Genomic DNA, 23,845 nt, shown 5'->3' on the forward strand with positions numbered 1-23,845 from the left:
AATGCCAAATGGGGTTATGAAGAGTCCGACATGACTAAAAACAACTGAAGTTAAGATACAAATACAAAGGAAAGAGTCTCTGCCTTCAAAGAGCTAACATTCTAATAGAGAGTGACAACTTCTGTAGGGGAATTGTGGTTAGGGAAGAAAAAAGGTACAAGAATGGTGAGTGGCACTATATAGATTAATCAGATGAAGCACCATTTTACAGAAACATTGGTAGTATTGACTTACTGTGGCCTGGGTAAAAGATGGAAAGGGCCAGGGGAAGGTAATCGTGCATTTCTGGAGCTGGCTAGATGGAGTGGATCCTCACTAATGCATGGAATGTCAGAATTGTATTCATCTTGCTCACCAGAAAAAAGAGGCTCTTTTAAAACACCACTTTTGTGATTTTTCCAAAGATTTTCCTTTTGATACCTTCTACTCATTTCTCTTGGTTCTTCCCTATGAGGTCACTTAGAATAAATCTAATTTCTCTTCCCCATGATAGTTCTTCCAAAAAAATGAACATTGAGGCACCCCCATCTTGCTTGCTTTCCTCTGGAAAGTCTCCACATTATTGATGTCAATTGTGTTGCCCAACAGTAAAAACTCTGCTTTTGGGATTGAATAATGGCCAGTGGGCAACCAACTGATCAGTAGTAGAATGCCAATAAATGTAGTAGCATTCATTTATCTAGCGTCTACTATGTGAGACAATTAAAAATTCCAAGATATTAGCTTCTGGGTAAGAATACCAACTTATTGATTAGGCTGGAATTAACCAATAAATAGTCAGTGATCTCTCTCAATGATCAAAGAGATGAAAATTTCCTCTCATACCCACAGACAATTTTAGAAGCTCATTGTTCAGACACTCAATTGGACACCCCAAAACAACTCTGATTGCTAAATAGTCAGTGAGGAGGTGATCCATCAAAACTCCCAACTTGTCCTCATCCCCTGGTGATGGCAGGATAGTCACATCTAGGTCTCATGCCCCCCTATTTCTTGGGGTGGAAATCTAATTCTGCCCAGTCAAGATTGACCCCTATAATGATTCTTAAGGAAAGATTCAAGGTCTCAGTTGTGCTCCATGTGGATACATCTAGCACAAGTTGGTTCTATTTACTGAATAAGGCAGATCTCACAATTTCTCCCATAACCTTACTTTCTTGTCTCTTCTACAATGGGAGAAATTCTTTGAGTAAGACACAAAGGAACAAGTAAAGAGGATGAGGGACTGAAAACTCAAATTGATAAATAATTCAGTAAATATTAAAAAGAAATCCTCTCATATGTGCTAGATATTGTGTCAAGAACTGAGAATTCAAATATAATAAAAAAAGAAGGGTGTTACCTGATCTTAAGAAGTTGACTTTCTAATAGGGAAAGACAACAAGTGGAAACCAAAAAGTAGGAGGGGGATAATAAAGTCCAAAGTGCATCCTGCAGAAGAATGAGATGAACACCCTCTTTAAATGGAGGTTTGGGGAGGAACCATCCAATAAGAGCAAGAGACCATGGAACAAAGGAGTACTTCCTTTGTGTGAAATCCAAGACCTTAGAGAGCTTCCAGAATTAAAATGATTTTGGAGCAGAAGAAAACAAACATCCAGTGTTCAGCTTGGAGAGTAGTAAAAGTCATTTCTTGAGGGCAGAGACAAATTCATATTTGTCTTTGTATCCCTAGCACTTAGCACAGTATTTGGTACAAAGCAGGCATTTATAAATATTTGTTGATTTGAATTGAAAGTAATAAAGCCAAGAATGAACCCCAGATTTTTCTAATTTCTTGTCAGTACTATAAGATTATTAACATTGGTACCTTCCCCTTTTTGTCCCATAACTTTTTTTCTATGTCTAATATATATTCTTGGACAACTAGGTAGTTCAGTGAATAGAGGACTAGTTCTGAAGTCAGGAAGACCTGAGTTCAAATCCAGCCTCAGACATTATTAGTTAGTTGGCCTTGGGCAAATTATTTAACTCAGTTTCCTGAAGAAAATGGAAAACCACTCTAGGATCCTTGAGGTCACAAAGAGCTGGATATGACTGAAAAATGAGTATATGAAAACAAAATTTATTTATATATATATATTTATATATATATATATATATATATATTCTTATTGCTTAAAAACTACATAGATCAAAAGATTCCTGGGCAGAATATGTTCTATTAGTATAAGATGCTGTTTTTGAACCCTTTGAGCCAGACACATTAAGCTCTTCATTATTCTTCTCCAATATCTGTGCTCTCTAATTTATGCATCTCTGAATTCACATAAGACTTGTTTTGTTTTATGCCTTCCTAGTCTTGGCTTTTCTTCTATGGCCCATTTTCTATGCCACTTAGAGAAGTTTTTTTTTTTGTTTGTTTTTGGTTTTGTTTTTTTTTAGTTAGCTGAAAACTTGCTCTCTGACACTGTCCCAAACAAACCATTTCTCCCAAGTAAATAAATCCCTCAGAATCACAATCTTTCCTGGATCAAATGATCCCAAAGAAGTAGAAAGTGAATTCTGATACGCATTGCCTTTTTGCTGAAGGACATTGCAATTATGTCAGTCAGTGATTATTCTACAGAATGGACGCTGACCAAATGAGGGGCCAGGAACTGGACAGTTTTTCACTTCCTGCTAAACATCAGCTGAATTTAAATGTGCCTTTCACTGGGTGTCCTCCCATTTGAATTAAACTGGATTTGATTACTACCCATCAAAATAATTAAGCTTAATGAGTGCATTCCAGCTGGGACCAGAAGAAAGTGAGAAAGTTTTCTCAGACATTTTTGAATTATCATAATGTACATATCAAAATGGTCAAGGCCAGTCCTCTAATTTGACAGAAAAAGGTCTCAGACAAAAGAGATGAAATGACTTGTCCAAGGTCATATAGCCTTTTAAAGGGAGACTTGGGACCAAAATTCTGTTTCCCTGTCACTGGTGCCAGCACTGGAATGTGGATTCCTTGAGGTTAGATACCATATTGTCATCTTTCTTTGTATCACCAGCACTGAGCACAGTTCCTGGAACATAAGGAATACAATAAATGCTTGTTGGCTGACTTGTGGTTAGGCAACAGAGGTAGGTAGTAGCTAGCTATCTGGAGCACAAGAAACAATTCATACTATGATCTTTTTATTAAGAATACACAATTAAAATAAAATAAATAAAACTATTGAAATAAATAAATATAATGAAACTAAATACATTTTTAAATTGAATTAGCTTTTATTTTGGGCTGCCATGTCACACTGCTGACACATTCAGTAACTAATCCATTACAGCTAAGTACACTGCCAAGAAAGCTGAACCTGGAGTTAGGAAGGTGAATTCAAATCCAACCTCAGATACTTACTAGCTATGTGACACAGCAAGTCATTTAGTATCCATCTGCCTCCATTTTTCTCATCTGAAAAATGGTGATAATAATTATATCTACCTCCCAGAGTCATTTTGAGAAAACATATGTATAGCATTTTGCAAACTTGTTAATGCTATGTAAATTCTAGTTGTTGCTATCCTCTTCCTCCTCATCATCATCATCAAAGGCAAGTAAGTGGTACAATGCATAAAGTACTCAACCTGGAGTCAGGAAGACCTGCATATAAATTCGGCCTCATCTACTTATTAGCTGTGTGATCCTGGGCAAGTCACTTAATCCTGCTTGCCTCAGTTTCCTTATCTATAAAATGAGATGGAGAAGGAAATGGCAAACCACTTCAGTTTTGCCCCGAAAGCCCCCAAATGGAGTCACAAAAAGTTGGACAATCCTGAACATAATTACCATAAATGTTAGGTTTTTTTTTCACATAAGTTGTTTTCTAGCCTCTTTCCATTCTCCACTTTTGAAATTGCTTTTTTGAACTGAGTTTCAGGCTTTTCACATATCCACATTAATTCGTAGAGTTGACTCATCATTCCCTGGCTATCAGTGTTCGTGTCTTACTCCCCTACTGAACCATAAACTCCATAAAAGCTATTTCTTAGCTTTCAACTATTTGTGATGAGTTAAGTTGAATGTGTGTCATAGTGAAGGTTCTTAGTCCCTGGTAGACAGGAATACACAGAGAATCCTTTTTCTTCATCTTTCAACCTTCTCCGGGACACATAAATGGCTTCTATCAGCTCTGACTTCCAGTTGAAGCCTGGGTATTACCATGTGCCACAATGGAGCTCACCTTGGCTAAAGTGTCCAGAAAGATGCTAATAATCTTTTTCTTGTCACATTACGGTTAATGATGCTTGTTATCGGTCCCAGAGGACGAGGAGTCACTCTCATGAGTTAGCCTGAGGTTTTAGCAACTTTGTTCTCTTTCCTTTTTCATATATGTCCAAATTCAAGACCGATGACAGCAGAGAACTGGCAAAAAGATGATTTAGAATTGTATGTTTATCTCTAAGGCTCAACTCAGAAAATATTCATTGAGCACCCATTAAACCAAGACACTGGACTAGGTGGGGCAGACAACAATGAAAAGCATATTGAGGGGCAGCGAGGTGGTTCAGTGGTTCAGTGGAAAGAGAGCCAGACCTGGAAATGGAAGGTTCTGGTTTCAAATCAGACCTCACATACTTTCTAGCTGTGAGACCCTGGGCAAGTTACTTAACCCCAGTTTCTTAACCCTTGCTGTTCTGCTTTGGAACTGACATTTAGTATCAATTCTTTTTTTTTTACATAATTTTTTATTTGGTCAATTTCAAACATTATTCCTTGGTTACAAAAATCATTTTCTATTCCTCCCTCCCCTCCCCCCACCCCTCCCATAGCTGATGTGCAATTTCACTGGGTATTGTATGTGTCCTTGATCAGAACCCATTTCCACATTGTTGATATTTGCACTGGGATGTTCATTTAGAGTCTATATCCCCAAACATGTCCCTTTGATCCATGTCATTAAGCAGTTGTTTTTCTTCAGTGTTTCTACTCCCACAGTGTTTCCTCTGAATGTGGATAGTGGTTTTTCTCGTAGATTCCTTCAAGTTGTTCAGGGTCATTATATTGCCACTAATGGAGAAGTTCATTGCATTCAATTATACCACAATGTATCAGTTTCTGTGTATAATGTTCTCCTAGTTCTGCTCCTCTCACTCTGCATCAATTCCTGGAGGTTGTTCCAGACTCCATGGAATTCCTCCACTTTATTATTCCTTTGAGCACAATAGTATTCCATTACCAACATATACCACAATGTGTTCAGCCATTCCCCAACTGAAGGGTTTGGTATCAATTCTAAGATAGAGGGCAAGTGTTATATTTTTTAAACAAAGTATATTGGAAGACACAGTGTCACATAGGGAAAAGTGCTATCCTCAGTTGGGATACCTGGGTTTGAATCCTTCTCTGATGCTTGTATGATTATGGAGAAAAAAACATAATCTCACTGAACTTCAGGTTCTTCATTTGAAAAGTTAAATGGATAATACCTGAACTACTTACCTCACATGATTAAAAGGAATTTGTTATTGTTGTTCAGTCATGTCCAACTCTTCATCCAAATGGATATCCATTTGGGGTTTTCTTGGCAAAGATACCAGAGGGATTTGCCATTTCCTTCTCCAGTTCACTTTATAGATAAGGAAACTGAGGTAAAGAAGGTTAAGTGACTTGCCCAAGGTCACATAGCTAGTAAATGTCTGAGGCCAGATTGGAACTCATGAATATGAGTTTTCCTTTTCTAAGCCCGGTACTTTACCCACTGTACCACCTAGCTGCCTGATTATAAAGACATAATGACTTCTAAATCTTTGAGGACAACAGGGAACTCTTATTCTTATTACAACACAGTCCCCATCATGGAGGAATAATCTAATACATGTCCTAAACCATGTACCCAAATACCCAATGCAAGAATAATGGGAAAAATATAAAATGCTATGGGAACTGTGAATCTTAAAATTTCTCAGACTCTACCTTGGAACATTTGGTTAAGGCTATTCCCCATTTTAAATAATGAAGGTACTTGGTCAGGAATCTATTGAGAACTTTACATTACTCCACCCATACTTAGGCATACTTTAGGGGAAGATAAAGTTGTAAACTCCTGATGGCACAATGAGAAAAAGTCCCCAACCCATACTTATAGTGAGGCAAAAGCCCTTAAGCTAGGTCTATTTTTAGATCTAATACAAAAGAGTGCTAAGTACCTATGAAGATCAAATTAATCACTAAAAGGTCAGGCAACTTGCAAGGGGCAAGCTTAGCAAAGAGGTGTGAAGTACTCAGAAGATATAATCTACCCAGAGAAGGTGGGAACTAAAGAGTGGTGAAAAGTAAGAATGGGCAGTCCTAAGAAAAGCGTCTACTGTGATTGGTAGATGTGAAAATTTAGGAGAGGTGGCACAAGAGAAATTTTTCTTTAAAAGGAAGGAGCTTGAGGTCTCTGGAGTTATTTCAGCTTTGGAAGTTGAATTGGAGGTCAGGAGTCAGGATTCTCTCTGAACTCAGTTCAGGAGTTGAGGATTTCAGTGAAGAACTGGAGTTTTGCTTGGGACAAAATCTTGTGGTGAGTGATTAAGGACTGACTAGTCTCTCTTAAAGCTCCCTTTCCTACTATTTCCTCTGCCCTTCTCTCTCTCTCTCTCTCTCTCTCTCTCTCTCTCTCTCTCTCTCTCTCTCTCTCTCTCTCTCTCTGCCTCTCTCTCTCTCTGTGTGTCTCTCTCTCTCTGTGTCTCTCTCTCTGTCTCTCTCTCTTTCTCTCTTTTTCTTAATTCCTTCATTTGCATTAATTAAAATCTCCATAAAACCTAGCTGACTTGGGTATTTCATATTTGGGAATTTTTCCCATGGCGATCATTTATTTTTTATTTAAATCAAGACAATAAAAATTATCTTTACAGTTTGGGCAATTCAAAGTCTTGAAACCCACATTTTTGCAGTCACAGAACATAGGGATAGAGGTAAGCATCTTTCTGTCCAAGAACATTTGGGAAAGCTTCTGGACATTTTGCTTCCCTTAATGCAGCCTATGGTCTCATTAGTATTCTTATCTGCCATATTTCATAGTTCATTCATATTGAACTTCCAACCTACTAAGACCCCAATGTCTCTCATAGAAACTGCTGTTCCAGACACACTCTCACACATAACCATCTTGTATTCATAAAGTTTATTTTTTTAACCAGACATAGAATTTTACCTTTAGGTAATCTTTGAGGAAGTCCTAGAACTGTGGGAATGATTTTGAAGGCAGAGAGGACAGCAAGGGCATTCTAGGTTGATGGAACAGCCCGAAGGGGAATCAACTGTTCACTTAAGAAGGATATCATTACTTGAAAATATATCAGGACTAAAAATATCAAACCGGTTCTGGAGATGGGATTCTGCATTGAATTCACTCTTAGTCAGATCACATCTCAAGTACTGTGTCCAGTTCTGGGCATCAACTAGTCACACTTTTGCTCTTTCCATATCTTTGAAGCAAATAACAATTTGTAAAATCTAATTGATGTTAAGTGGTTATGTGGAACTGGGATGATAGTCACTGGCCTCTAATAATGGGAGAAACACAAATGATTGGGGCTAGAGCCAATGACAGTAGAGGAAAAACACTTCACAAGCCTCTCAGAGTCCCTAGCATGCTGAGAAATAAAGGTGGAAATGGAAGTAAAAAACAGAGTGCATCTGATATATATATATATATATATATATATATATATATCAGATGCACTCTGTTTTATATATATATATATATATATATATATAATCTCATCTGGGATAAAATTGGGATATATACATATATATATATATATATATTTGTTTAGACCTCCAAATGTATTTTCTACCCAAAACTTAAAAAAAAAAAACTCTTCTATTTTAAAACTGAGTTTTGGTTACAAGGCGGAAGAGTAAAGGTAAAGGCTAGGTGATTGGGGTTAAGTGGCTTCTTCAAGGTCATACAGTGAGAAAGTGCCTCAGGTCAAATTTGAACCCAGAACCTCCCCTCTCCAGGCTTGGCTATCTAACCACTGAGCCACCTATCCATCCCTGTCTACTGAGGATTTTCACTTGTGGAGATCTTGTTTGTGGGATTCTATGGAAACCAGCAAAATTCTTTTAGATTGTAATGGTACATGAAGAATGTGTGTGTGTGTGTGTGTGTGTGTGTGTGTGTGTGTGTGTTCCTTTGCTGGATGAGATGATTATTTTACAAAGTTTTTCATCCATTGATTCATTGTTTAAAATATTAATAATTATATTTCTAAATACTAATTGAATCTCATATGAAAAGTATGGAGTTTGCATTAATAAATTAATAGTGCTTAGTTGATAAATGTTCATATTTCTTATTGTATTTAAACAGACCTACATTCCTTTCTTTATTGAAAGGTCTAAATGCAATATATAGGCTAAGTACCTTCCTAGAAATCCTAAGAAATCAATCCTTAGTACTTAATTCTTTTTCATGGGAGTCTCTCCGATATTCAGGGCTTATTGGATCTTGTTTTGCTGTTTAATGTAACTGAATCCACTTGTCCTGTTAGTAGGTAAGTTTGGAATTCTATTTGGATTCTCCTTGCTGTAGCAGGGATCCATTGAGGGGATTATTATGTAGCCTTTTGAATAAGTATGCAGAAGGAATGTGCCTGGACCTCTAAGGGGCATCAGTCACCACTGGTACAGGCAGAGAGGAACACTTAGAAAATATGTCCACCTCCTGCCCAGTTGGATGGCCCTCTGCACTGAAGGACTTGTAGAATTCTCATCTGTAAGTGTAAATTTTAGGGTTGTGACTTAATCTAATTTTAATTGGTCACCAGGGAATATCCCAAATAAAATACCCAAGTCAGTTTGGAAATTTTATGGTGGTTTAATTAATATAGAGGGAAGGAATTAAGAAGAAGAGAGAGGGAAAGGGTATAGGATTTCTCCAGCCTAGCCTGTGCCAGGGGAAGTTAAAAGACCTCTGCCATGAGATCTTTTCAGAAGATTAGAGGCTTCCTAAGAGGATAGTGTTTTGGAAGGTAAAGGGGGAAGAAATCAGCCTAAACTCTGAGAGAGCTCAGAGAAAACACCTCACCTGAACTAGGTTATTAAGCTTCCCCAGTAGTGTATCAAGGACACTCAGACAATAGCTTCTGCCACACCAAGACATCAAGATACTCAGCATGCTGCCGCCAGCCACCTCTCCATGCAAAGAGGCCAGAGAGAGGAAGTGACACCAAATATATAGACCATTTTACATCACTTTCCTGCATCTCACATGTACCAATAGTAGCTTAAGCTTGACTTAGGACAGCCCAGGGGTCTGTCAGTTGTTTCTGATTTGTCATTTGCTAGCACATGTCTGTCATAGGTCATCCTTAAGTAGGGATGTAGACATTCCTGTTTTGTTAGACTGAGCATGGTGGAGTAAATCTAAAATTCATACATCCAGTATAATTGCTTTCTAATCAGAGGATGATGGGATAACTTCCATCTATCCTAGGTAGATACAATGTGCCCTCAAGAAGTTTATAGTTTAGTGGGCTCTATCATTCTATGGCCAGGCTCAGGAAGAAGGGAAGTGCATTTCTCAGGGGGGAAGGAGCATGGATGATTGTCCCTACTGCTGTTACTCCCAGATAGGGCAGATGGAAAGTGAGAATTTTCCAGGGCTGGTTGACTGCAGCACTGGAAAGGGTGGTCACTCAGTAGCAAAAGAAATGCTCCAAGGGCACAAGAAGGCGCTGCTGAAAATGATACAATAATAGCTATATCAGCAGCTCAGAAACAATAACTGCAGACAGATTGGGCCAAGAGGAAGGAGTCAACTCAGAGAAAACATGAACCCCTGTTCCAAGGGAAAACGGTCTCCTCTAGATAGAGGCAGCTTCCATCTTAGGGACTCTGAGCCCATCTCCACTAGCATGCTGCTACCAGAGGCAAATGGTACTGTCATCCCCCTATCCCAGAGAACTCAATTTTGATTTCCAGTTATGTGCATTACCTCAGGCAAATCCCTTAAACTCTATGGGTCTCAATCCTCAACTATACAGTGAGGGCTTTAGAACAGAAGGTCTGGAAGGTCCTTGGCAGTGCCGACATTCTTTAATTCTTGGAAGTTACACAGAGAAAGGGGTTGTACAGTTTTGAAGATGAGTTATTTGCACTGTTGGCCATGGAGTTGCGTGCATTCAGCCTGAAACTTTAATTGCTGTCATCCATTATGTCTCCAAAGAGGAAAAAAAAACCTGCACGTAGAGACAAAGGAATAAATATTCGTTGGGGAGAGGAGATTTGAAGGACTGCATCTATCTTCTGTCCCTTAAATTGTAGGACGTGTCTACATATTTAATGGCACTCTAGCATTCAATATGCTCAATTCATAATCAATATTTTGGATCGATCTAGTCACATTAGAATGTATATCAAGGCAAAATCATAATACTGGGTTGGTTTAGACTAATATGCAGGCATCTCACTCTATCCCACTCACAATGCTTCTGATGTTATCACCTTATAAAATAGGTCATTTTTCATAATTAAATTCACTTATTGAGGGTCTAACTAAAAGCCTTTCTTAAGTAAAATGATATTACAGAGAACAAGATTGCTCTGTTCAAATGTTTGGGGGAAGGGTTGTCACAGGGAAGAGAGATTAGATGGATTCTGCTCAGTTCCAGTGGAGCACAACCAAGAGCAGTAGATGAAAGAGTCAAATTTGGGCTTGATCTCTATCCTTTCCCCTTCTACCTCATGATTACTCTGAGAACAACAATCAAACCAATACTGCCATTGCTTCTTGTTGTCTGTCCTTTTCTGAAGAGGATCAGTGACATCATGGGGTGATGTCTTGACTTCATCATAAATTGGATTTAAGTGAGGTAGGGTTTGACAAAGTCACCAGCCTCACTCTCTCTTCCAAAGTTTCACCAAAGTCCAGTGGCAAGACAAAAGTCAGGCTGACTGGCAATGGCCAGGGAAGCAGTGTGTGACTTTGGAAGAGAACTAGTTCCTGTGTTGTGAGGGTTTGCTGAGCCCTTTTCAGGGTTGCTCATCACCTTTCACTCAACTCTCACCTGTGGCTCCTACATAGCATGCACAGCAGACAAATCCCAGTAAAACCCTCTTAGCAAATGAGCTAACTCAGCCTGAGGGCAACTGAAAGGCCTTGAGCTTTGGATGAGGTAGGGAGAGATGTCTGCCTCATGCATGTGAAGATTTCACCTGGTGGAATGGGCAGATAAAAACAATATGTTTCGAGTCATGGAGGTGGCTGAAGCATTTGCGAAAAAACACTTAGAGCTTAGTCAGAAATCAAAGGTGCCAAGGTCATCCACTGCAACCCAGGCCATCCCCAGTCATCCTGACTTTTGTATTGCCACAGGTCTTTGAAGAAACTCTGGAAGAGAGAGGAAGGCTCATGACTGTGCAACTCTGTCTCATTTAAATTCAATTCATGCACTAATCAAGTTATCACTCCATGATGTCATTGATTTTCTTTGAAATGAATGACAAACAACTAGCCCTTGAGTAGATCCTTTAACCTCTATGACACAGATACCTCCCCAAGATTTTATGGCTAAGTCATACGAGGAGTTATAATCTCTGGGGTGGAGGGAGTTCCCAAGGCCAACAAAAAAACATGCACCCTTGCACATTTAAGTATATAAGTAGCATGATGGGGAAGCAATTCTGGGCATCACCAGACCTGGGTTCTAGTACCACCTCTGGCAATTTGGGTTAATTTCACCTTCTTATATACTTTAGTTTCCTTATCCATAAAATTTGGGGAAGGGGGTAAAATAGATGAATTTGGAGGTCCCATTCAGTTCTTGATATCACATGACTATAACAAGCAAGCAATTTCTGAAAATCGATGTACTTCAGAAGCCCAATATTTTCCACAACCGGATTAGAAGTTCCAGGAGACTTTGGTGCAAGCAATATTTTTCCCTCTAAAATACTAGATATGAAACTATATATTTAAAGCATTTATTACAGATAGCCTTTTTAAAAAACCCTCACCAGCCATCTTGGGATCAATACTGTGTATTGATTCCAAGGCAGAAGGGTGGTAAGGACTAGGCAATGGAGGTTAAGTGACTTGCCTAGGAACACACAGCTAGGAAGTGTCTGAGGCCAGATTTGTCTCTATGCCTAGCTCTCAGGCCAATAAGCACCTACATAGCTCCCCTCTACAGATGGCTTTTTTTTTGGGGGGGGGGGAGGAAAGGGAATAAGGTTTTATATAGTACCTACTATGTGCCTGGAATTGTACAAAGCATTTTTACTAACATTTCACTTGAAATTCACAATAACCATGATAAGTAGGGGCTATTAATCACACAACTGAGGCAAACAGAAATGAAGTGATTTACCCAGGGTCACAAAGCTTATAAAAGCCTGAGGCTAGGTTTGTAATCAGGTCTTTCTGACTTGAGTCCCAATGCTCTAGATACAGTTGAATTACCTCCCAGATTTTCCTAACCACTCCACCTCAACCCTTTACTCTTAGGATCCTCAGATTTGGATTTTGGTGCTCTATCATTATATTTTAAACCCTGAAGTGTTTCATGACCAAAAGAATTTAGATCTTCTGTTACAGCAGATTAAAACAAGTTGTACTGTTAAGGGATTCCAATTTGTCCCTTTTCAGATTGAGAAATTGATCTCAAGAGAAAATTCTTTGTCCAAGTCCACAAAGGAATTAAATGGCAAAGCTGGAGTGTGAATTCTAGTCTTCCAATTCCTTTTCTACTCCACCTCCCTTTCTTCTCCCTGGAGGCTGTGGAAGGCTAGGGCTGAGAAATGTTGACTAAAAGGGAGAGCTTATGTCCCGCAGAAGGCACTGGATCCCCATAATTCTACCTTTGTTTCTATGTGGTGGAATTGAACTACTGAACAGACATATTTCCAAACCCCTCAAAATACACATTGTGCTTAACTAGAACAAGATCTGAACTAGAAGAAAGAAGTGATCATTTAAAAAAACTGAGCAGTGAGAAATGAATACCTGGGATATTCATGAATTGTTTCCATAAGCAAGGAATCAGGCAATCAACCATTTACCAAACTGACAAAACAGGCAAGCAATCTCTGGGAGTTCAGACAGGAAAATTCAAAGGTCATTGATTAAAAAACAGAGTTTTTCCCTATCTTTCTTATATTCCAATATCGTACCTGAGTCTAAATGCAGGCATCATGACTCTATTTTCTATTTCAAAGAATCCTTTTTATGATAACTTATAAACCTTTTATGATAACTTATAAAAAAACCTAAGTAGAACAATTTATTTATTGAAAGGGATAGAAAAAGGGACATGGTATGAATTAGAGAAAAACAGTTTGGAAAAACAAACCTGAGAGGACAAGCAGGCCCTGAAGTGAATAAAAGTACTTGAGAAAACAAGGAGAGTTCTGAGAGAACCAGAGTGAAAGCAGGCTACTCAGAGGCAATATTTGGTGGAGATGGCAGTAGGCACATTGTTTACTCATTTGAATATGATTGTTTTCAGAACTTTGGAGGATGTTGCTGGAAAATGACATTAAAGAATTGTTTGGGAATCATTGTATAATAGCTATTTGTGTCATATCTGATAGAAATGTGGAGTTGGGGGTTTCTCAATCTAAGCTAGAGATGGGGCACTAGATGTGAGATGAGATACTGAAATGAGGCATTAGATACAAAATCTGAAGCCAGATCAAATCAGGAAACAAGGAACCAAGTTCAGAAGAGAGATCAGAGATACATGAGAGAGGCTGAGAAGGGAATCTTCTTCCAGAAGCCAAGATATCCCAAGACAAAACATAGACTACTTATGCCACCAGAGCTGAAATGCTCAAAATCTGGTCAGCCCAATAGAAGCTGTTGAGAGGGATGGAGATAGGAGCTGATCAAATATGGAGGAAAGCTCTATTATATGAAAGACTTGATCATAAGAAAAGAGAATGTTTTGGAAATGGGTTTGAATCAAGAACACATGTGAAACCCAGTGGAATAGCGTTGGCCATGGGGGGGGGGGGAGGAAAAGAAAATGATCTTTGTCTCTAATGAATAATGTTTTGAAATGACCAAATAAAATATTGTTTAAAAAAAAGAAAGGAGAATGTTTGACTGTGGGACAAGAGCAGACTGGGAAGAGGTTGCCTTGTTCTCTATCATCATATACAACTTAAGAAAGATGAAACTTAAATGGATTTCCCATGTTGCCACTTACTCTTTATGGCTCAACAGGGCAAAACCCCCAAACCCTCAAATCCTCAAAGTCTCTAGAAGACAAAATTTTAATAGCTTTATAGATTCAAGAATTAGGCAGAACTGCTTGTCACTGAAAGTATAAATCCTGTCTCTCTTACAATCATTTAATGGTAAGAGATGAATCACTTAAACTCTTTAAAATGTCATTTCTTCATCTATAAAATGGAGACAATAAAAGCACCTACCTGATGCAGTTATTGTAAAGATCAATTGAAATAATATATGCAAAATACTTCACAAAATTTAAGGCAACTATCATTAGAAACCATTTTTAGTCTTCTTCAGTTTCTTATCATGTGAAAATATGAATATGTCATCATCTAAATCATTGTTAAAATATTACATAACAAGGGACAAGGATGTGTCCCTGAGTCACTCCACTAGAGATTTCTTACAGGTTCACCTCAACCCATTAATAATTACTCTATGGGTAAAGCCAGTCTACTACTTCAGGTCCTGTTTTATCATCTAACCCAATCTCTTCATCTTGTCTACACAAAAGGCATGGGAAATACATGCCCATTTCTAGGTATATTTTCTGTGGTATTACCCTTTTCTATCAGTCTAATTGCCCTAGCATAAAAAGAAATGAAGTTAGTCTAGTACAATCTGTTCTCTATAATGTTGCATTTTCTGTTAGTGATTGCTATCTCCCTTTCTAGATGTTCAGAATAATCCCATTAATAATAAACACATGTATAAATATATATTGTGAACTATATCATATTTCCTGCCTTCTTGGAGAGGGGGGAGATGGAAAGAATATGAGATTTGGAAAAAATTAAAATTAAAAAATAATAATACATTCTAGAATTTTGACAGAAATGGAAGGTAACCCTTGCTAGGCTATAGTTTATAGAATCTACCTTTTTTGGAAATCAAGACTTGTCCTGTTCCAGTAATACAAGATCTAGTTTTAGTATAGTCCCTGGTACATAGAGGCACAATATAAATGTTATTTATCACCATCATTATTATTCTAGAAAGCTAATAATTATGAATAAATCATGGGACTTAGAGTTGATAAGACTTGATTTGTAATCATATCTTGTATATTTGTATATATCTTGTATATATTTGTATATTTTCTGTCTGATCCTGTGCATGTCATTTGATTTCTCTCATCTTTAGTTTCCTAATCTATTAAAAATGGGGACATCATTGAACACAACTGAAACAACAGAACATCAACAACAGCATTGTTGTGCAGATCACATGAGAAGAATGGACAGAACCAAGAGAAAAGTTCTGCCTTTTTCTATTGTCCATTATCATTGTACCATTTTCTTCCTATTCATTCATTACAACTATGTCCAACTCTTTGCAAATTTGGGGGGGTGGGACTTTTAAGGCTTAAGATGAACTGAAGAAATAAATGTAAACAGCTTCAATATCTTTGCCAAGCTCATCTTACAGATGAGGAACTGAGGCAAACAAGATTAAATGACTTGCCAGATTTGAAATTCTTTGAAGGAAGAGGGAATGGAGGTAAGAAGACCTTTTAGAAAGTTTTTATAGTACTCCAGGTTGGTAGTAATGAAGAGCTATAAGGAAAAGGTGATGGCAATAGCAATAGAGAATGCAACACCCAATTTTGCTGAGATAAAATGAAAAGAACTTGCTAACTGGTTGATTATTCTCTCTTCTTAGTATATTATTCCTTAACCCAAAGATAATAATAAGTTTTGAAGACAGGAAACTGGACAAATGGTTGTACCACTAATAGAAATAGTAAATTCAGAAGGAAGTAGAGGTTTAGGTGAAAAGATAAGCCCAGTTTGGGGCCTTTTCAGTTTCAGGTGCTGATGGTCAGAAGAGATAACAATTTGAGGGTCATCTGTATAAATAATAAAGTTGGGAGGCAGGGAAGGAGAGGAAAAGGGAGAGGAGTAAAGAGAGAGAGAGAGAAGAGGGAAAAAGAGAGAGAAAAGGAAAGAGGGAAGGAAAGGAGAGAAAGTAGAGAGGAAATGAGAGATCCTGGGGAGAGAGAAAAGAGGAGAGAAAGAGAGAGAGAGAGAGAGAGAGAGAGAGAGAGAGAGAGAGAGAGAGAGAGAGAGAGAGAGAGAGAGAGAGAGAGGGAGGGAGGGAGAGAGAGACAGAGAGAGAGAGACAGAGAGGGGGGGGGAGGTAGAAGCTTAGATGGCACAAAGTATTAAAGATGGAGGTAAAGATTAAAAGGTAGAAGGATAACCAAGATTAGCCATATGCTATCTTTACAGTCAAGGAAAGATTGTCCCAAAGGAAGGGATGATCTCCAATATCAAATGGTTCAAGGGGATCAAAGAGTGAAAAAAGGCCACTGGGTTTGGAGATTGTTGGTGATCTTCAAGAGCAAAAAGTAAAAGGAAAGAATTGAAAGAATAAAAACTAGAGCCAGAGTGGATGGAGACAACTTTTTTTACCTAGTTTTCTATAGTGATAGTTTTTTAAAAAATAAGAGATGGCCCCTTCGTGACTATGCAAATTATCATACTATTATTCCCTATGTACAAGTTTGTACCTAAAACAAGTTAAGTTCATGAATTTTTTTTAAAAGACAGAGTTCTTTCCTTCTTTCCTATTCTCTTTTCAGTTTTTTATGTCCCATCTTTATGGGTCAGCTAAAGGTAGTTACAGACCAAACTTTAATTCCTTTCATTTAAATAAGATAGGGAAGGATGGAGATCCAGATGATATGAGCTCCAAATTCTTCATCTCTCCTTACTGTATAGTTTGACTCAAAATGCATGTTAGGAGCAACAGCTCTGTATGAAGGAATGACCTATTCTATCTTGCAAATCATTTCCTTCCTGTGCTATTCCAAGATGAACCAATGGGATAGAGTTTGAGAATTGCAGAATTTGAAAACAAATTAAACTGTGTTCACTGATTATTCTACTCCAAGATCAGACTACTGAAAGATAAGAAATCTTTGTCTAGTGTTATCATCACATATCCACCAGGATGTCCCTCCAATACCCCAAACTAAACATGCACCTATTTTGTAGAGGCTCTCAGTCTCATCTTTGGATAATATTTTTTTCTTTGGTTGCCAAGGGCATCTGGAGACTTTTTTAAAAAATGGACTTTTATTGATTTCATTTTGATTTACAAAGCCCATATTTTCCCCTCTACCTTCTGTTTCTCAAAGAGTGACTCTTTTTAATACATTTTAAAAATATTTATTACCAATTACATATAATAACAAAATTCCACACAAGCTTTCCTAAGTTATATGATTGAACTTATCTCCCTCCCTCCCTTGCTCCCTCCCAGGGCTGGCAGGCAATTTGATCTGAGTTGTACATGTATTATTATGTAAAACACATTTCCATATTTTTCATTTTTGTATGTAATCTTATAAAACCAAAACCCCAAAACACAAACCCCACCAAAAAAAATGGAAAAATCATATGCTTTGATCTGCATTCTGACTCCAACAGTTCTTTCTCTGGAGAATGGATAACATTCTTTGTTATAAGTTCCTTAGAACTGTCCTGGATCATTGTGTAATACATATCTTTAAAAAGATGAAGAATGAAAAGAATCAGCAAGGTCAATCAACAAATATAAGAAGTCAGACATTAAGTTAAATATAGAGTTGCTTGCCCTTTGGAGGTGGGCAGAGGAAGGGGTAAATATGAAGGAAATAGAAAGAATTAACTATTTAACTTCTTATGTACTCTAACACTTGATGATATCACTCATGGCTGATGTTCCCAGTCCAACAAAATAGGTCGGCATTAGAGGCACTTACTGATAATCTAATCTTAAATCTATCTATAATGCTTAGAGTGAATGTCAGTTTCCCTATCTGTGAAACAAAGCGAATTTCCCTCACCCCAGTTTCCGAGGACGAGGTGACAACTACACAGTGAATATATGAAAATTTCTCCCATAATTAAAACTAGTTAAGAGCCAAGTGTTATTCAGTAATTATTACTCTTACCCTGGGCTAGAGGAAGCACTGTGTAATGTTTGGGATTTTTTTTTTTGCAGGAATAGAAGGATGTTACCAGTCAGAATAAAACCAGATGAGGAGATCCCCTCACAATGGAAGAACCAACCCCAGTGCCTGTTCCTGTCGATGTGGACAAAGGATTGGCATTGGCCTGTTTTGTCTTCCTTTGTTTCTTCCTCATTGTAATGATTATTCGCTGTGCCAAAGTCATCATGGACCCCTATAGTGCCATCCCCACATCTACCTGGGAAGAGCAGCATCTGGATGACTGAAAGCATCATCCTGGGGCCTCATATCAAAGGCCTCCTCTTTCAAAAAAAAAAAAGCCATGGGAGAGTCCCAGCTCTTTACAAGCCCTTGACAAGTGATAGTTCTTTGAGCACAAAGAGGAATGCAAACCTTTGCAAATAGCTGCTTATAAGATGGAAAGTCCTAGATTGGACCAAATGTAGAAGCTAGAATAGTTACTTAAAAAGATTATTTTTTTCCCCATGTACCTTCTAGCAAGTAGGTAGACTAAAGGAGCATTTAGGTGGACCAATAAATGTTTTGTATTTATTTTCAGGTTGCACTAAGAGATCTTATGAATCCCTTTGTTAGTAGCCCCAAGTTCCTTCTGGCTATTTTTACATAGGGTTGATGTTTCTCTTAATGCTGGAGTAGAGGGAAGTAGAATATTTTGTCAATTGAGGTTACAATATACCTTTTAGGCTCTGCTCTGACTGGAAGGCATTACCTCTGGAAACTAGCTTCTCTTTCTCAGAATTTGAGGGTGAGAACTCAGCCCCTCCATGAAAACAAACAGGAAGAACCATAGCTGAATGATAATCGAGGGACAATGATAATCAAGGCTTTCTTCAAGCAGCAATTTTAGGCTTTTGGAGGGAGAGTGGTTTACTGAAAGAAGTACAACTCTGAGAGATTGAGGTTCCCATCTTGGTTCTGCCACTCATTCACTGTGTGACCTTAGGCAAGTCACTTCTGCTTCTGGTGCCTCAGTTTCCTCATCTGTAAAATGGGGAAAATACACCTTACCCTTTTTCACCTCTCAAGGATATAAAGATAAAATTAAATCATCAATGTAAAAATGCTTTAGAATTAAAGGCAATACAGTGGAGCTAAGGATATCCCAAGAGTAATTGTGCTCAGGTCTGCCCCTCCATCTACAAGAATGGACTCTCCCATCCCCACCTATATAATATAGGGGTGTCCAGGAGTCTGGACTGATTGGAAGGTAGGCGTTTATCAAAAGCCTTCCTTTGCGCCTTCTTCTATCATAGCTTCTAATAGGACTTTATCAGCCTTGACCACTCCTCCCAGATTTAGAATTTGAAAGGATCTCAGCGGTTATCAGGTCCAAATCTCTCATTTTACAAATTAAGAAACCAAGGCACAGAGAAGTAAAGTAACTTGTCCACAGTCCCACAACTAGTTAAGTGTCTATGGCCCCAGGCTATTCCAAGGGGCTTGCCTATGGGTCAGCAGGTAAACTTATAGCCACTTCTGGGTCTTGGACCTATTAGTGCAGTTGTGACTGTCATTCTAATGATCCATAGTATTAGCAAATTTTTTTGTTTATTTTGGGGTTTTTTTGGATCAAGCCAAAATATACAACTCTTCTGGGCACCCTTTCTTTAACCAGGAGGGGTCACAGCTTTCATTCTCTTCATCACCTGTAGAGATCATCTGAAGCAGAAGATCATAACATAGGCTCATAGCTTCTCACCTGCTTGAAAAGGTGCATTCTAGCCACCCTAGCTTTTACAAACCAATTTGGGAATCTGGGTTCAAGGGGGAAGCAGCCTCCCAGAGCACCATCACCACTTGGTGACAGCTGCCAATAGCTGACTAGGTGCCCAGCTGTATACACAGTGGTTCTAGGGCACACATCTGGCCATTCACCCACCCATTGTGGGAAGCACAAACAAACTGAAGGCAGTCAACCTAGCTGCAAAGTCCCAGGGAATGTTCCAGATTTGACCCTTCATATGAAGAGGGGGGAGGTCTCCAGAGGGGGAGACCTTCTCCTCTGCCACTGAAAAAAATCTTTATTTAGCCAATGCAGCAGCCTTCAAGTTTGCAGTCTACCTCGGAGAAATAAAGCACCTTCTAAGAAAAAAGGCCCATTTTTTGTGAATTTGTATTGTAAATAAATATCTTCTCATGATTAGAGGAGAGGAAAGGAGAACCCTTGGGGTTCATCTTCCCACCCACATGCAGTTCTGGCTGATGGTAAGATGAGTTTCTCCTGCAGCTTTTCTAACTGGGATCCATTTGGGAGTTTTATAGAGAGATGGAAGCTGGAAATTGGGTACTAAATCTCAGCTCTGTGTGCTCCAGGAAAGAGGAAACACCTGCCAAGTTCTTGGCTGGGTAGCCTTTCTGCTGAAGAAGGCTGGCTTAATTATTCCATTCTGTTCTTGATTCCCTTGCCATGGTGATTTGTGTACAAAAGTGCAGTAAATAATAACAAAGAAAAAAGAAACAAATGCAGGTAGGAATTCTGAGACCTGCCTCATTTCCCCTTGCTGGAACTAGGGCATTTATCCCTCTAACTGGACATCTTGGATAATTCCACTTGTTAAAAACTTCACAGCATTGCTAGATTTAACAGTGATATCTCAGTGCCTAGAGATCTTTTTAAGAAAGAAGGAGTATTCTCATTTTGTCATGGTACTAGAGCATAGAAATCAGAGGCAGAAACCTGGATTCAAGCACTATCTCCCTCAATAGCACTCTGTGGAATTGAGAGCAACTTGCTTGATTTCACTGTGCCTGAATTAAAAATAAATAAATAAATAAATAAATGTCTGCCCTCCACCTACCTGGCATGCTATTATGGGGATTAATGAAATAGTTATCACCAACTTGGTAAAATTCAGTGAAATAAGCACTCTAAATAAAGTCTAATTACTAAAAATCTACTATGAATTGTTGATTTAAAAAGAAGAGAACATACCAGTGGGCAGTATTCAAGAATTTCCCAAGGGTACAATCGAAGTCCTAACAGATGAAAATAAAATGAATTTCTTAGGAGTCAGTACAACTTCTGTGCTAGGGACATGACAGAACAGAGGCATGGGCATAAGCATCCTGAAGTTGGGCAGGTCTTAGTCCTAAACAGAGTAGGAAATTGACTACAGGTGAAGCCTACAACATCTCCTCCACCTACTGGCCATTGCCTGAAATTCTACCATTACATCCAGAACTTTTTAGATAAAGGCTTTGAGCTTTGAAAGTACAAATTCCCCAGGGCAGTGTTATTATGACCAGAAGAGTGTTTGGAGCCTGAAGGGAGTTAGGGAGAAGGTTTCCCAAAATGGAAGGGAGGGTAGAGAGCTGGGAGATTGGAGATACCAGAGATGAGCAGAGTTTAGAATTTCACCTCCCAGCTAGAGTACTTCCAAAAGAGGGATTTCTATAAAGCAAGATATACCTGTGGATGTAGTAATTGAAGGGGAGCAGAATTCTGTTTGGAAGATCAACATGGAAACTTCTTTAACAACGTTTATAAACTTATGGCATTGTATTGCTATTAAGTGGTACTTCCTTGTTTTAAAGAATGAACCTCTCTCTTTCTTAAAGATTGTGGTCTATGTGAATGAATTTTCATTGATTAAAACAAAGTTGACATTTTCATTCTCTGTCTATACTTTCCTTACAGACTTCTCTCACATAAGCTCTTTCCTAATGGGGAATGAATCTGATTTTCAAGCAGAGAAGTGTGTTTTATCTTCTATTATCCTAACCTGTCTTCCTCCAGTTCTTCCTTTCCCAAAATCCACCAAGGCAAACAGATTACTTATGTAAGAACAGGAAAATTAAGAAGAAAAATAAAAAAAATTATTCCTTCTATGCTTCTGATATTTTACCATGATGCTCATTCACCCATATCCAATAGAGATACATTTTCTACGAAACAATGGACTGCTAACCTACCTCACAGGGTTGTTGTGGGGAAAGCACACTGTAAACCTTGAAACATGATGCCAATGTGAGCTGTTTGTTTTTTGCTGTTATTTTCAGTGCATGTAGCAAGTGCCTCTGCTGAGTCGTCATTTTGGTTTTCAATAGTTATTCTGTTCCAGAAAGAGATGCATTCTGAGTAACTCATTTAAATGAACAATAGATGTACCATCAGATAATAAAATTAACCATTTCAATTGGAAAACTGTGGTCTGTCAATCCCCAGCCCCAACCCTGATTCTCTGATACCCCTTCTCAATTGAGTTCTGATTTATTGATTTCTCAAAGGCTTAATTCAATTCAACACACACTTTTTGAGAGTCTATGAAGTGCCAGAAATTGTGCTAAGTAGGCTCTGGGGATATAAGGAAAAAAAAGTCAACCAATCCCTGTCCTGAAGAAGCTTACATTTTGCATGGGGGGAGAAGGTGGGTGGAGGAATGAGAATAAATACAAAATATCTTGAAATTATTTGTAATACAGGATTTTATAAAGACCTTACTTTCTATCTTTTTTAATGCTTACCTTCTGTATTGGAATCAATACTTAATGTTGGTTCCAAGGCAGAAGTGTGGTAAGGGCTAGGCAATGGGGATTAAGTGACTTGCCCAGGGTCACATAGTTAGGAAGTATCTGAGGCCAGATTTGAACCTAGGACCTCCCATCTCTAGGCATGATTCTCAATCTACTGGGCTACCTAGCTGCTCCCTTACCTTCTTTCTTTATTAGTTCCAAAGCAGGAGAGCAGTAAGGGCTAGGTAGTGAGGGTTAAGTGACTTGCCCAGAATCACATAGCTAGGAAGTATTTGAGGCCAAATTGGAACCCAGATCCTACACAGTCACCTTCATGCATTCATTAATTTAGCCAACATTAGCAACTGGCAATTGAACTGGGTCCTGTAAAGAATAGAATGATGACTTCTAGCAGCTCCTAGTCTAATAGTCATTGGAATTTGACTCATGAGGCAAGGCAATGGAAAGCACACTATATTCAGAGTCTCAGCAAATTCTCACAAAGCCACCCATTTGACCCACAAGATAAAAGAAATTACTGCAGTGAAAACACAAGTAAAGGATTACACAAAGCTTGGGAGAGGCAGGGCACAGTTGACCATGAAAAAGCTAAATTTTCAGTTCCCCAGCCCCTTTTTTCTGTGTTCTACTTTTACCATGGATTCAGATGTCTCTAAAGGCTCCTTTGATAATAGATAGAGAATGGAGGAGAGAAATAAAATCCTGCCTTTTCCTCTTACTACCTGGGTGACCTTGGGCAAGGCTCTTAACTTCTCTGACCTGAAGATTCCTCATCTTTATGCATCTATTTTGGGTGCTGCTACAAATCCAACTAAGACAAGATCTGAGCAAACAGCAAGACAAGATTGTATAATGGAGGGGAAGTGCTAGCCCCCCAAAATTCCTCTCCTCTCCATACAGCTAATAATCTAATTTTCTCACAATGTATCAGTTGTGTCCTTGATTACCCAGAAGAGTTAATATCACAAAGTTCTGCATATACCATTGCAAAGGTCTTGTCCTGAAGCATGATCTGCTCCAATTCTGACTACTGTCCTTTACCACAGTCCTCCTTTTCTTCCTTCTCTCTTTGGTGCCAGAAATAATCAGAATCTTCAACTTTGGAGGTTTTCTGCCTTCCATCAACCTAGTCATAAGACTACCTGACTGCAAGAGAATTTTTCTCCCTTCCTTCATGAAATTTTAATTAACAACCAGGAATCACTGATTCAGAGGATGCCAGATCTGTAATTCACTT

The 23,845-nt window shown here is 38.5% G+C and overlaps 1 protein-coding gene across 2 annotated transcripts in view; it reads left to right on the forward strand.

Moving 5' to 3' along the window:
* CTXND1 (cortexin domain containing 1) overlaps positions 1-22,279 on the forward strand; it is a 99,243-nt gene extending 76,964 nt beyond the window's left edge. For both annotated transcript variants that reach the window (XM_056806050.1, XM_056806044.1), the window contains exon 2: positions 18,147-22,279. In XM_056806050.1, the coding sequence (XP_056662028.1) occupies positions 18,201-18,380 (180 nt within the window). In that variant the 5' untranslated portion in view covers positions 18,147-18,200 and the 3' untranslated portion in view covers positions 18,381-22,279. The remainder of the gene's footprint in view (positions 1-18,146) is intronic.
* Positions 22,280-23,845: the final 1,566 nt, after the last annotated feature.

The sequence above is a fragment of the Monodelphis domestica genome, chromosome 1 (genome assembly GCF_027887165.1).
Source record: "Monodelphis domestica isolate mMonDom1 chromosome 1, mMonDom1.pri, whole genome shotgun sequence".
NCBI lineage: Eukaryota > Metazoa > Chordata > Mammalia > Didelphimorphia > Didelphidae > Monodelphis > Monodelphis domestica.